We start from the raw sequence: 15,996 nt of genomic DNA, 5'->3' as shown, positions 1-15,996 counted from the left end.
CGTCAGTTTCATTCTGATATCTGTATTCTGTCGATAGCTACGATCACGCGATTCTTTTTATCATGAGCGTTTAGCGGTGTATTTTAAAGGCGTTATTATACTTTGTAAATAACTGTCATAACCACGCAAACTATAATATAGGTGTTGTTCTTTGAGAGAACGCGCATGGGGATAAAGAATAATAATTATATTTAAGCAAATTGCGTATAAGAAACTAATTTGTCTTAATCAATGTTTGGAAACTCTGTTCATATACGATAGCCAAAAAGTACTTAGATCCATTGCCTTCTATACCGTTTTATCGGATCATCTACCATGAACAAGTTTGCGTTAAACTAGGTAGAAAAACGTGTTTTCGTGTTTTAAAAGAAAAAGACGAGCTCGTTAATTGACCAGCAAAGAAGAAGCGAGAGCGGCGTGTAGTCGTTGTTCGGTGTAATCGCGTTGGCAAATCGCCGTAGAAAACTCACGAGGTTTCTTATTTCATTACCATTCGCGAGAGATGGAAGATACGCGGGTAATTGAGGGCTGCCGATCCGACAGATTCCGCGGACTTCGTGCGCAGTGATAATTATATTTATTATATTTAACAAGCCGCGGAGATTAATCTTTTATTCTCCGCACGATGGAGTAATCATGGGAAAGTGGGATAACCCGGATAACCGAAGCTTTTCCAACGCTCCACTTGCTTCTTTGTCGGCGGTTCTCAGATCGTTCTCGACGAAAGGATGAAAGGGAAAGAGGAACTTAGCGGGTTCACGGGGCCAACGAATAACGGCAATTAAAATGTCCGGCTGTTTTCACGGTAGTCTGATAATTGGAACGATTTTTATGCGAACAAAAGAGACGCTCGAACAGCCGCGAACATCGAAAACGCCTCCGCGTTGATTATATTCTTACGCCTTCTTCGGGCGTCCGCCTCCCGTTTCGACGTGACTTGATCCTGTTGGCTTTTGGTGACCCGTGAACTTCAGAAGTTGCTGCCCGCCTCCATGAAGTCGAAGTCTACATCTTACCTTCAAGGTAGAGACTTCAAGAGGTATGGCTTGATGAGCAATCTTCGCAAACAATAAGACGGAGAAATGGATGGAACAAAGGTAAATGCAAAGAATGTGCATTCGAAGTTTGGAAGGACTCGTGATGAAGTAATCCTTACGGTGAACTATGTATTAGTTTGTTATATAGCAGTTGCCAAAGAAGAATTTTCTCAACAAAGGTATAATAGATTGGAATAACAAAAATGAGTAATAAGAAGTAGCGAAAAACCTAAGGAAGCTTTAGAAGAGCACCTATATTCAAATTTATTACGAATCTTTGAAAGAAGGGATTCGTCGTCTATTCTTTTCTTTGCTAACTTTCTCGTACTTTCATCTAAAATATCTTCATTGTGAAAGTGCAGCTTGCACTTCCTATCAGAAAGCCTTTCATCAATCCTTATTCCCACGGGTTCTTGTCCAAGTATCGATTTCTTTTCGTGGCTGAACAGATTTCACGCAAATTTCAAAGTCAACCAATTTTCCTCGAAATAATCGCGCTAGATACACACACCTTGGCGATGTTACATACTGAGTTATTACGTGAGACGTGATTTATCTTGTGGGGATGACTGTGTGTAGACAAAGCTGATGCAAATCCTTGGTGCTGATGCCTGACACCCTTATGACACACTTGATAGACGTAACATCACCGTCAAAGTTGGAATATATGTAATTCCATAGCTTTAGTCCTTCTAATATATCTCATGCATTCTATTAAACGCTAGGGCGACAAGAATTTACATTTACAAGCTTTAAGCTAGATTCCAAATGAATCATACTGCAAGGATGTAAGTGAAATTCTTGCTGAATTGTTGCTCTTTATGACGTTTGATAATTAGAATGGAATATTTTAATATAATATAGTTGAAGATCGTTAGATCTAGAGATAAAAGTCTTTTCAAAGTAGATCTCTTCGATGATTATGACAGACGATATTTTTTAAGAAATGCACATGTCGAATTCAGATATGAAATAAAAAGGGTATCTGATAATATACGACCAGTCGATAACGTATTAACGATAACTATCGATTAATCGACGATATGCTGTAATAAGCAGGTTTAACAGTGAAAAAAATTAAATTTAAGTATTCCTCCTCTATGTAAAACGAAGAATACGACTCATCATTTTCATTGGCCGTGATCTCCAAATATTTATACTAATTTTACAAGAAACCGAACAAGACCACTGAAACTCTACAAAACTGTAGTACGCAAACTGTTGCACGAAATTCCATCAACCTCCATTTAATTCCTCCATTTAAAAACATCGCTATACACAAACATTTTAGAATAAAGAAGATTCTCAACAATAAAAGGGCGTACACACGCATCATCCAAGATTGGAATCGCCGCATCGCTGAGATGATTTCACTAGTGGAGAATAAAAATCACGTGGCCGGCGTTTTAGCTGGCAACCAGACATGCAATTAACATCATGGGGCTGTGCGGTAGCTCGATAATTATTGTTATTATTTCTGCACGCTTACAGCGGGCAAAGATTGCAACATAGTCGCGCAGAAACGGTTGTCCTGGCCGGGTCGATTCGTTTATTCGGGGCAGAGGTTACGTGCCGGCCGTTCCCCGAGGACGAGAACTTCCTTCTACGAACGTTCCCCTTTCCCTCTTTACCTTCTCTTTTACCTCCGCCTCTCTTTGCTTCTTCCTAGCTTGTGGCCGCGGTCTTGAACTTTGTCTCCTTTCTATCGTGCGGTTCATCGCGGCCGATGCATGTGAATCGTGCAATTAAACGGTTGGAAAATAAAGGGTTAAGGCTTGCCCGTTAGGCTTCCATGCTCGCGGCGATAACTAGGCGCGCCGTGGTCTATCGTGGGTGGGAAGAGACGTTGAGGACAGTGATTGAAGGATATGAAACGTATAATGCACTTGCCTGGTAGTCCTGACTGGCCATGGATCGAAGATCAAGCGAATCTTGTATCTTTTTTCGTTTTCTCCGGAGGTCGACGTTTTTACGCTGGTTTCCACGGTATCGCGACGTTCAACGGGTGGTCGACGTCGTTCGTTAACCTCTTAACATCCACGCTTCTTTTTCTTTCCTGCTTTCCCCGGTGATATCGATGATCGAGCGAGTTTTTTCATGCTTAGAATCTGGAAATCAAAGGTTTAAAGGCTTTAATGTATCAAGCATATTTGACTTTTAACATTAGATCTACAGTGGTTACAAGAGTTATAATAAATATAATACATTTACGTATTCATTAATTAGCTCCTTATTTTATGCATTTTTATATCAGCATTCTGTGTGCTTTTGAATCTTTCAGTTCTCCAAAAATACGTAAACGTCCATACCCTAACGATTATAATTAATATAGTATAATGAAAACTGATAGATTATATATATAAAATGATTCGCTTCTTATCACCACTAATTTTACGAAAAGCTTCTTCGTGGTTTTATTAAATTACTAAAGTAGACAAAATCTACAATTTCCAAGTTAAATAACATGGTTAGTATAGGCTGTCAGATTGCTGTAATTAAATATTGCGATGTAATTAGATAGTTGCGAATCAAATTTCGGGAGATTAAAAAAGAGCGAAAATAAAGCCGAGTTAGTTGGAAAAACGTTGTTCCAAAGGGCCGCGCTTGACGTGATACCCGTTAATTTCACCTTCCGGATTTGTCCTCCTTTTCAACGCTGACGGCAACGTCTCTCAGGATTGTATAACGCGATAAAAAGTGGTCGGCAAAAAGTCGTCTACACGGTATAATTAACAAGCAGAATATTTGTCTTAACGTGCTTACCTGGTATAATAAAGTTACCTCTGTTACTCAACTCTTTAGCATTTATATTAAAAGTATAATTTAAAATTTATATTAAAACATATAAAGATAAAAAGAACACAAAGGAACGAGAGAAATTTGTTCTTCAAAAATTACAGAAGGTTGCAGTACTCTTTTGCTATCTTGCTTAAAGACGAACGTACAGATAAGAGCCGTTACAATTCAGCTATATATTTAAAATTTTAAGCAACTATTCATACTATACATATACTAATCTTTAGTTTATACAATAAACGTCTTGTAATTTTTATTATATTTCCTGATTCAGAGTCTACCGCGTATTCTTATTTCCTTCATTTGTATAATAAATATAAAAGCAAGGCGAATTTATGTTACGAATATATTCATAAAAATTTTTACTACGACAATTGTTCGAATATTTTCATAAATCTCTGTATACTAATTAGTAAGCGAAAGTAATAAGCACAGTTCAAGTTTACCACGTTCAATGAAGCTGCTTGCAGTTCCGATTTTGTTGAACCGTCGCTTTGAAGCGACATTAGCCTAAGCGTGTGTGTGTTTAAAATAGAATGAAGCACGCCCGAGAAGAAAGAAGAAAACTCGTGCATAGAAAATCGAGTGAGTGAGCATACTTGAGGGAGAAAGCATTCAAAGCGTAAAGACGTAACTAGAGATAACATATTCCAAGCATCGCCGTGAAAGAGAAAGAGCCGTGGGACGGTCGCGAAAGATCTGCTATTTTCTATGCGTTAAAAAAGAACCGATCGTGAGAGAGTTTCCCTCTTTAATCGTTTCGATTATGTAATCGAATCTTCATGGAAGAGATTCGACGAACATGAAGGAATTTTTGATTTCTACCTGTCATCTAATAATTTCAAATAGAGTTCCGTTGGATACAGAAACCGTATAATTATAAACAAGCACGTATTAATCCGTCAATAATTAGAGGAAGAGAAAAACGCTTAAAGCGTTCCTCTTTTCATAAAACATTGACACATTTTATGCAATTGATGAAACGGTGCGATGCAAGTCTTTTTATTAAAATTGATCCTATTAAATTATAAGTAAAGATTAGAAAGTGTGTATGATTGAAACATTTAGTGGATTAAATATATCTTAGAAGAAAAAGTGGCTTTAATATGTTCGTTATTCCTCACGCGTATTATTGCGTTGTCTCTTAATTATTATCTAAAGCTTAAATGAGTTGGTCCCTGGTAATAATTATTGCTACAATGCCCTACATTTTGTTTTTATAGTTTTAATAAAAAGATTCAGAAGTAGGGAACAAAATAGAAAGCAATGAAATTAGAGAACGATAAAAGCTTATGGATTTTTAACAAAAATTAACTGTTAACGAAAGCAACAAATTCTAATAGTCAGTAATTTAATATACTCATATTCCTAAAACCATCTAAATACATATTACATGAAAAACATAATTTCTATTTTTCAAGATTTTTCTCTAGAAAAATTTGATTACGTAACAAATTATAATGTTTAACGACGATATCCGTAGAATCTCTTTAAAAACGGTACTCAGACCAGTTTATCATCATCAGACGATTACTGTTATTCATAGCTCGATCCCGGGACGGTCTTGCCTTTTTATTAGACAAGCGGGTGTAATTCTAGCAGGGAGACGTTCCGTCATCCTCGTGGTCGCCTCAACGACGAGCGAAATCTAGTCGTCCCCGAGATTTAATTTGCGACCTCTTAGCCGCGACTCTGAACGAGCCTCGCCTCTACAACCTGCACAGAGACGAAATTCACGAGAAAATTTCCCGACGAATGATAAAACGTAAATTTCACAAAGTAAAATTTTAACATCCTGGTGTTATACGTTTTCAAATTAATCGTTTGTCCTTGACGAAATAACGGATTGGAACGTTCAACTGCGGAATAAAGGTGGATTAAAAGAAGGGACTAGGAAAATGGAAACACGCATTTGGACGACACGCGTTGATAAGCGATTAATATTTAACAAAAATGGAAATGAGATGCGTTTGTTTTCATGAAATTGTAAATGTGGAAGCGTAAATGTTTCATTAATCGCGTCGGGTGCATCAGTCAGTCTGTATCATCGTTTCGATGAATAAACCATATTAAATTAGTAGTCTGAAAGAAACGGTTGAAGAGAAGGGGTTGAATTAGCCAGCCACGATCCCTCTATCCTTCATTTAGTTTATCGAATTCGTTGCCCAGCAATTAAATCGCACAGGATCGATTTAACGAGTTACCCGCAAGCTGTAGTCCGAATTTATAGCTCGAAGATCTTCCCTTATCCACTTTTTTTCTGAACGTTAGCCTAAGGTTATATATGTAGCGAGATACAAATGATATATCATGGTGCTTGTCGATAAGTGAAAAGGAACAGAGATCCTTGAAGCAGTAATTGATTTTACATCACGATTAAGAATTTTTCATTGAGTATCTGGAGCGAAATGCGACCTTTAGACTTTTACAATCACCGTTATCGATCAGTTCGATTATTCCCTGGGAAGGGATAAAAAGCGCAAGGTTGGGGAGCTTGTTGAGTTTCGAGCATACTCGCTATGAGGTCGATCTCGAGCACAAGCGTTACGCAATCGAAAACATGGACTAATCGTGATATTACGTGTTTCTTGTTACAGGTGGTAGTGGAGAGCTCGACCCTGGCCCTGGAGTACGGCGACCTGGAGATCGATCCAGATTGCCCGGTGAACCCAGACTTGTTGTTCGACTCGCAGCTGATGCACCTGTACGTGATGACGAACAAAACGGTGTCCAAGGTCAAAGTGCAAGAATGCTCGGTATACAAGACCTGCTTGGACTGTCTCGGTGCCAAGGATCCGTACTGTGGCTGGTGCTCACTGGAGAATAAATGCAATCTGCGCAGCGACTGTCAGGATGCTGCCAAAGATCCGCTCTACTGGATCTCGTATAAAAGTGGCAGATGCACGACCATCACGACCGTCACGCCGGACCAATTGCAACGCACAACCGCTAGAACCCTGGAGTTGGTTATTGAAAATCTGCCAACCCTCTCTGGCCAATTTCTTTGCGCGTTCTCTACTTTGGACAAAACCCTGATCACGAATGCCTCGAGAAAGTCGTTTGGAGTGAACTGCACCACACCCAGAACCGATCTATTGCCATCTATTCCGCAAGGGCAACATCATTTCACGGCGAAGCTTTCAGTCAGGATGACGAATGGGCCTGACCTCGTGGATACCAATTTCACGTTCTTCGATTGCAACACGTACAGCTCGTGTACCAAATGCGTATCATCGAGCTTCCCCTGTGACTGGTGCGTCGACGGTCACAGGTGCACCCATGACACAGCTGAGAACTGTCGGAACGATATATTGGTCACCGGAGTTAGTGTAAGTGGAGATTCTGTCTAATCGTTGAATGATGGTTATGGGTCATCTGGGATCAAACGATTTAAACGAATAAATTCAGAAACTTGTTAGAGTCTTTATAATAGAGTTCGCTTATATTCAAAGTATCAAGTTTTCTTCAAAATTGAATCACACAATTTTATTAATTCGTTTCGTTAGATAATCGTTAAAATCAGCCAATTCTATTTCCACAGAGAACGGGCCCCAGCTATAGAAGCGGTCCAGCGTTCTGTCCAACGTTGAACGCAACCGATTCCCAGGAGATCCTGGTGTCTTCCGGCGTGAAGAAGGTGATACGAGTAAAAGTGCACATCATCGGGGTAAGTAATGCCATGGTTCATCTTTCTCGAATGTAGAATCCCGTCTAATGCTGTTACATTAATTCCCTGGACGTTTTCACGTGTCGTTAGCGGACCTTTCATAACAGACAGAGAGAAAGAGGGAATCGCTGTGTGTCGGGACTGGTTCCCGTCTAGGATGATTGACGCGCTAACTTATGCGAAACATCTTTTCCAGCAATTCATCGTGCAGACCCGGTTCGTCTGTCAGTTCAACATAGAGGGCCGTGTGACGATCGTGAACGCTCGGCTGCTCGCGGACACGATTTATTGCGAGGAGACCGAGTTTTCGTACACATCTCGGGCGCCCAACATCACCGTGCCATTCGCGGTGATCTGGGGTGGCTCGAAACCTTTGGATAATCCGCACAACATCCATCTGGTAATATACCGGTGTCGCGACATGGCCGACAACTGCGGAATGTGCCTGACCCTGGCGCCCAAGTACGACTGCGGATGGTGTCAGAGCACAGACAGATGCGAAGTGAAGGACAACTGCGAACGCAACACCGGCATGTGGCTGAACAGTAACCAAACCTGCCCGAATCCCGAAATACATTCGTTCGAGCCGGTTATGGGACCTTGGGAAGGTAATACGAACGTGACGATACGTGGCATCAACTTGGGTCAGACATTCATGGTAAGGGGCAATATCTTGATACATATAGGAGACTTCTGTATAATATCGTCATATATGACTTTTTCGAGAGTAAATAAGAACCAAATTTTTTGTCTATAATAATTTCGTAATACTCAAAAAACACTAGGTATAGCACATAGGATATAGTATGGAATATACAACCTTATTTAAAAGTCTTAGTACTTATACATTAATATTATAAGAATACCAAGCGAACAAGAACGAAAAAGTCTTATAGATTTGATAGATTCGATCAATCTCGAATATAATTAAGGTATAAGGATCTGTTTTGCAATAAAAGTATCTTTTGCTTAATTTTAGTATACAAAGTATGACAATCGATTTATTTCAGGACATCTACCGAGGCGTGATGGTTGGTGGATTACCATGCGAGCCATACAAGGAACTCTATATACGCACAAAGCAAATAGTTTGTCGAGTGGATGGCCCAGGTACAGAAGAAGGCAAACGTGGACCAGTAATCGTGAGGATCGAAGATTTCAGGGGCCAATCCGAATACAACTTCGAGTTCGTAGATCCTCAGATTCTCTCCATATCACCAAAATACGGACCTATGAGCGGTGGCACCACCGTAAGGATCACCGGGAAATATATGAACGCTGGCAGTACTATCAAAGCCTTTATCGATGAATTGCCGTGCTCTATAATCAGTGCAGAGATGAATGAAGCGCTCTGCATGACTAGCGCTAGTGATCATAAGAGGAATGGAACGGTGAAGATGACATTCGATGGTGCATTTCGGATCTATAGCGGAACTTTTGAATATGCTGATGATCCAACGATCGAGAGTGTAGAGAGTGGCGTTGCTGGTCAGATGAAGATTCCGAAAGGTATTCCAGCAGGAGGAATAAAGATCTCGGTAACAGGCAAGAACCTAGGCTACATTCAAAGTCCGCAGATGTACGTGTACTATGACGAGAAGATGTTCGTATCGCAATGCGAAGTGCACAGTCAAGAAAGCATGATCTGTAAATCACCCACCATCGAAGTACCAGACAACGTTGTCCTTGACGCAGAAAAACCATTAATGTTGGAATACGGCTTTCGCATGGACAACGTGACAGGCGTGCAGAACTTGTCGCAACACGGATTCAACCATTTTCTCCTCTATCCGAATCCTATATACGAGGTGTTTGACGAGGAAATTAAGTATTACAAGAGCGACTATTTGACCATCAATGGCCAACATCTAGAGCGCGCTTGCCAGGAATCGGACGTGACAGTACAAATAGGAAACGCGTTCTGTAACGTTACTTCGCTCTCTAGGCAACAGCTCACTTGCAGACCACCTCTGACACAACCACCAGCCATCGATTCCGATGGTTTTCCAAATAAGCAAGAACTGCCTGAGGTGATTGTGATCGTAGGTGGCACACTCCGTTACAATATAGGAAAACTGAGCTACGCACTGCCAGCTGGTCTTAATGGACCACTATCGAAACCAGCTCTGATCGGAGTGATCGCCGCCATTGTGATCTTAGTATTCGTGTTTATCGCCTTCCTTATTGCATATCGACGCAAATCTACGGAGAGCAATCGGGTACTGAAAAATATGCAAGAACAAATGGATATTCTAGAACTTCGTGTCGCGGCTGAATGCAAAGAAGCTTTCGCTGAGTTGCAAACAGAGATGACAGATCTCACAGGCGATTTGACCAGTGGGGGTATACCTTTCCTAGATTATAGAACATACGCTATGATGATACTATTCCCAAGCGACGACAATAGCCCGGTGCTGCAATGGGATCGACCGGAATTGGCACGCAAAGAGAAAGGACTGCGCCTATTTGGACAATTGATAATGAATAAAACGTTCTTACTCCTCTTCGTAAGGACTCTCGAGAGCAATCGATACTTCTCGATGAGGGACAGAGTGAACGTGGCTAGTCTTATTATGGTTACGCTTCAGAGTAAGATGGAATATTGTACAGATATTCTGAAGACCCTCCTAGCGGAACTAATTGAAAAGTGTACGGAAGGAAAGAGTCATCCGAAACTGTTCCTTAGACGGTAAGTTTAGTATCCTCTTGGAAAAATATTTTGATACTTTATCATTGTTTAATATTTATCACGATTGTAGAATAATTGTAGAGTGATAATGCTACTTCGTTTATGTTTCAGAACGGAAAGCGTCGCTGAAAAGATGTTGTCAGCTTGGTTCACTTTCCTCCTGTACAAGTTCATGCGAGAATGTGCTGGAGAACCATTGTATGTACTATTTCGTGCAGTAAAACAACAAGTCGATAAGGGTCCCGTCGATGCAATTACATCGGAAGCACGATATTCGTTATCGGAAGAGAAGTTGATCAGACAGTCCATTGACTTCAAACCAATGGTAAAATTGTTGATTTCAATAAATCTTCATAATTTCTTTTTCCTATCATAACGTTCTCTTTAATATAATTTTTAAATTGATTTTTTAGACGGTCTACGTGTCTATATCTCAACAAACGGTCTTCGTCGGCGGTATGGATCCAAACACAGAAAATGTTCCAGTCAAAGTTCTCGACTGTGATACGATATCTCAAGTGAAGGAGAAGGCGTTGGATACAATTTACAGAGCCACGCCTTACAGCCAAAGACCAAGGAAGGATGATCTTGATCTTGGTAAGATTCGAAACTTTTAAACTCAACATTATGTACATTGTCATAAGTATTATGACGCTAACGTAACTAAAGTTAAAATTTTCGAATAAATATAACCAGTAGGTGACCTAACACTTACTAACAGACAATGTAAGTAATATATATCCAATGTAATACATAATTTCTGCAACAGAATGGCGAACTGGAGCATCCGGTAGATTGATCCTCTATGATGAAGATTCTACGACAAAAACGGAAGGCGAGTGGAAGAAACGAAATACGCTGAATCATTACAGGGTACCAGACGGAGCATCGCTCAACTTAGTCTCCAAACAATCGTCAATATATAATCTATCGATCCTCTCCGAGAAGACGGACAAATCGCACAAATACGAAACCCTGAATCTTAGTAAATTCAGTTCAGCCAGTCCGCCGCTCTCCCGTGCCACATCGCCGTTAAATCAGAATCACGACGGTGGTTTGAAATGTTGGCATCTTGTCAAGCACCATGACTCCGATGCACGAAAGGAGGGAGACCGTGGAAACAAAATGGTGTCAGAAATCTACCTAACGAGGCTATTAGCCACGAAGGGTACACTTCAAAAGTTCGTTGATGACCTGTTTGAAACAATCTTTAGCACTGCCCATCGAGGATCAGCTCTTCCCCTCGCGATCAAATACATGTTTGACTTTATGGACGACCAAGCACTGCAGCACGGCATATCCGATCCTGAAGTCGTTCACACATGGAAGAGCAATTCGCTCCCACTCAGGTTTTGGGTGAATCTGATTAAGAATCCGAACTTCATCTTCGATATACACAAATCGAACATCGTGGATTCGTGTCTGTCCGTCGTCGCGCAAACGTTCATGGACAGCTGTTCCACTTCAGATCATAGATTAGGTATGTATTACCTGTTTGACAGTTTAGTTAAACTTTATGGATCTCTTTTCTTGAATTTTGAACATGTTAATGTGATTATCTTCATTTTTTAATTTTATTTATAGGCAAGGACTCGCCGAGTTCTAAACTACTTTACGCAAAGGACATTCCAGTGTACAAAGAGTGGGTAGAACGTTATTATGCAGATATCAAAGTGATGCCAGCCATATCCGATCAAGACATGAACGCCATGCTTGCCGAAGAGTCTAGGGTATGTATTTTTTTCTTTTTTTTTTGCGATTCTAATAGAATTATAGTTATTGCCAATTCTTATTTTCTCATTTTCTCTTTTCCTTGTTATAGTTGCATACGACGGAGTTCAACACGAATTGTGCCCTGTACGAATTATACACGTACGCGGGTAAATACAACGAACAATTGATAGTTACTTTGGAGGAGGACGAGTTTTCACAGAAGCAGAGATTGGCATACAAACTCGAACAGGTACACAATATAATGGCGGCGGATAACCCCTGATGTACCATGAACTCTATGAAGCATATGACAAAGCCCGCCCGCCAAGAGTTACCCTGCTGAATACTCTACCGCAGTTAGGTACTCTTAATGAAGCACCAAGAGGACTGGCCTATGTTGTAATCGATCGTCTCAGGTTTCCGTGCAAGCCAGTTATCTCAGCTTAGTACGCGAATTATTAATACAAGAAGAAATTGCACAACGGACCGCTAAACTGCTCGAACGGGAGAAATATAAAATGTCTACGAGGACTGAAGTGTTTTTGTGACAAAGTCTTCTTAATTTGGTCGCTGGTTGGCAGGTGTGGCAATAATCACAACGGCGCATTGTCACGCATAATTGTACATAAAATACCAAAATCACGATTAATTGTAATAGAATTATCGATGTGCAACCACACCACCCGGCGGCCACGCAACCACATACGAAATGAAAACTGAAAAATTTTTCGCGTGCTATGAAATCGTCGTGACGACGATTCACACGCCGCGACCGCCGGCGGATAGGGTTTTAAAACGAACGAAAAAAATAATAGAACATTAGTGTTATAAGTGAGTGAACGAATCAGCCGATCAAACCGATAACTTGTAAATGTGTTTAAAACGGTCGATATTTGCCGCCGCTATCGGAGATCGGCGATTTTTAACGAAGAAACATTTCCATCCACCGCTACTAGCTGAAATTTTTTTGAATTACGAACTGACGAATTTTAATAAATAAGATAATTAACGATTAACGATGATTAATTAAACAATATGGGTATATTATATATACATGGATGGTATGTCGTATGTATATGTGTACATATATACACTTTATACCGGCGCAAAAGTATGTGTGTATGTATATGCAGTATCCGAAGAACGAGCGCGCGTACAGTATAGGCGCCGATACCGAGATATTTCTCTCGCGGCGATTAATCGTTGCACGAGAAGAGAAAGAATGAGCAAGAAGAAAAGGAAAATGAAGAAACAGAGGCGTCGCGACAGCAATTTTCGTCCAAAATTTGTAAACGTGAGCTTCGACCGTCATTGATTGAGCAGGATGCCATACTGTACGTACGCCATGCATTACGCGTATTATTTATACTTACATGCATCCAAAACGAAAAAAAAGGAAAGAGTCATCCGCGAAATCGGAGACAGACTGTGTATTAGTTGATAGGTATTAATCTATGGACTATGGCCGCGCGCGAGGCCAGCTCGATGTGACGGTTGTGTTGAGTGTGCGTGCTTCCCCTCCTTGGTCTCCAGCTCATTGTTCCATTTTATCATTAATCGTTCGTTCTCATCGTCGTGCATCCATCACCTGATGTTCACCTGATCATTGTCGCGCAATTCATGTTCATCAGAAAAAAATCCCTCATTGTCCTCGTGTCATCAATTACCTCTCTTTGTATTACATGTAGTAAAGATGTCCACTATCGGCGCCTCTTCTACTCTTTCTCATCATTCCTAAGAAATCACATTGTGCCACTCTCTCTTCTCCCTTGTAATGCTTCAACGCCTCCGTCGTCATGTTGTTGTCACTCTTAATTATTGTAATATATAATGAATAACGATCACTGTTGAGTATTGTCTGATTGTAATACATTGATATTGAATTGATATGAATTGATAATCATTAATTAAAGCGTAACATTAAACTTTGTGGATGTAGCCATATTGGTATGGGTGAAAGTTTAAAACAATTGATGCAGATGAGAGTGGTCGGGAGCCGTTCGCGATAGACAGCGCTCGAAAAACCTCTTTGTTCTAGGAGTATTTTACCTGTAATCCATTTTCAAACGAGTCGAATCGTATAAATCGTTCGTTTTAATCTATATACATATGTATAGAGAAAGAGAGAGAGGGATCAAACCTGGTATCATCGTTTTCGAAAACCCTTCGCTAGGAATCTTCATAATCTTCGCTATATCATTTCTTCCAAGTTAATCGTACTATTAACGAACCACTTTTACAAACGCACATCGAAACCCAATGAGGTGTTTCGTCACGTGATAAGACTTCTCGATTCCGCGTAGGTAAGTTTCGATAAAATATCGAGACTATCATAAAAGAATTCATATCGCCGAAGGTGTTCGAATCGGAGCAACCTTCGTGAGTTCTGTCAACGCGAGCGGCTGGTAGCGAATGAGTGTTGTTTGTGTATGCGTGAGAGTGTCCCGTGCGTCAATTCAATGTGCAGTTGTCAGTGGAGAAAGTATTTATTGCTCAAAAAACATCGGAAGACCGTGTGTGGGAAGGAAAGGCAGCAGGAAAAAATGCGGAGTTGGTAGGCTACGGGAAAGGAACGGGGGAGGGGGAATGGATGGGTGCGTAAATTAAAAAGCGGCGAACGTACGTGAGACATAAAGAAGAAAAAAATGGATCACAGACAGGGTACTCCGCCAAGTCGAGGAACACGAGAAGAAAACCGAGAAGATACTCACGTTGTTCAGTCGCTGTATCACTTACAAATGACAAAAATAAATAAATAAATGAAAAAATTAACAAAAAAAGACAAAGGACTCGCAGCGCCCTCCCCCGCGCACGCCGACTTCAAATGGTACTAATAAACCCAAAGTGCCTCTGGTAGATTTTTGGGCATAAGCTTGAGTAATAAAGACTACATAGCGTTTACTATAAAAGCACGATTACGACGCGATCGCTGATTGTAATAAAACGATGATAATAATAATTTAAACAAAACGAAAAGGGGAGGAGATCGAAAAGAAAAAAAAGGGAAAGTGAGACAAACGAGTAGGAAGGAGACAGCGAGAGAAGAGAGAGCAAGAAAGACAAATAGAAAGTGAGGGACAGGAGCGCGTGTAACGAACATGTAAGTACACGTGCTTACTTATTGAAACACAAAAGAAATAATAACAAAAAATAAAAACAACCCGAAAGGGCGGAGTGCGGGCGTACCGGGTGTACGCGGTGCGTACGCTAATTACACGTTTAGATAGGTATACATATAGTCGGTAGCCTAGTCTCTATATCAGTGTCTGCCCTGAGTGTCTTTCCCATGGTGTATCCCTATAAAGTGCGTGTACCTTGAACTCCTGGTAAGCAGACGTGCAATTTCCTTGAAACGTTCAATCAACCTCCCTCTTTGCTCAGTCATCATCAGCCTTTGAAACGAAGGAGAACCCGCCTCTCCCTTCTACCAACGTCCTCCTGCGCCAACTTTATCACCCCTTCCACCACCAATATCATCGTTATTATCATCAAATTCCCCCCTCCCTTCGTAACGCGTTTAACTGTGCTCACACATCACGCGTCCTTCGCCACACTACCGATCGGCACGTTTTGCTAAGTAAATATTATTATTGTATTGATGGTTCCTCGTTAATTATGGAATGTACGATCCCAATTTGTAAAATTCGAACTAAGTAAGGAGATGTGTATCGCCGTATCGTTCGTGCGTGGCTTGCTGCCCCGGCAGTCTACTACCGTGTATGCTGAGTCGTATTTGGAGAGAGAACGTACGCCTCGAATCGAATGTCTTTGTCGAAGGATGACCGTGTACGTATGAGCATATATTGTGTCTTCTTGTTTGCTTTGTCTCTGCTCGAGGAGGTAAGATTGATCTTACGTCAAAAAAATGGTCTCGATAAAAGGAGGGAGCGGGACCATTGGTACAGAGTGAGATGACAAATAAGAAAGACTGGGAATGACAGATCATTCGAATGAAAGATTTGCATGAATGTTTGTGGACTGTGTAAGACTGAGAGAGGCAGCGGAGGGAGCTTGCCAATCAATCCGGGGTCGCTCCCTCGCCGCTCATTTTTACGTCATAAACATTAATTATGATTATACATACAAAACAAAAA

The 15,996-nt window shown here is 40.8% G+C and overlaps 1 protein-coding gene across 4 annotated transcripts in view; it reads left to right on the top strand.

Moving 5' to 3' along the window:
* PlexA (plexin A) overlaps positions 1–14,973 on the top strand; it is a 423,502-nt gene extending 408,529 nt beyond the window's left edge. For all 4 annotated transcript variants that reach the window (XM_069117972.1, XM_069117971.1, XM_069117974.1 and 1 more), the window contains exons 4-12: positions 6,431–7,162; positions 7,375–7,500; positions 7,697–8,158; positions 8,511–10,189; positions 10,301–10,514; positions 10,603–10,786; positions 10,959–11,669; positions 11,774–11,919; positions 12,012–14,973. In XM_069117972.1, the coding sequence (XP_068974073.1) occupies positions 6,431–7,162; positions 7,375–7,500; positions 7,697–8,158; positions 8,511–10,189; positions 10,301–10,514; positions 10,603–10,786; positions 10,959–11,669; positions 11,774–11,919; positions 12,012–12,185 (4,428 nt within the window). In that variant the 3' untranslated portion in view covers positions 12,186–14,973. The remainder of the gene's footprint in view (positions 1–6,430; positions 7,163–7,374; positions 7,501–7,696; positions 8,159–8,510; positions 10,190–10,300; positions 10,515–10,602; positions 10,787–10,958; positions 11,670–11,773; positions 11,920–12,011) is intronic.
* The last annotated feature ends 1,023 nt before the right edge of the window (positions 14,974–15,996 follow it).

The sequence above is a fragment of the Bombus flavifrons genome, chromosome 8 (assembly GCF_040668555.2).
Source record: "Bombus flavifrons isolate JBK064 chromosome 8, iyBomFlav1_principal, whole genome shotgun sequence".
Lineage (NCBI taxonomy): Eukaryota > Metazoa > Arthropoda > Insecta > Hymenoptera > Apidae > Bombus > Bombus flavifrons.
Note: the sequence above shows the minus strand (reverse complement) of the source record. Positions and strands in the feature narration are given on the sequence as shown.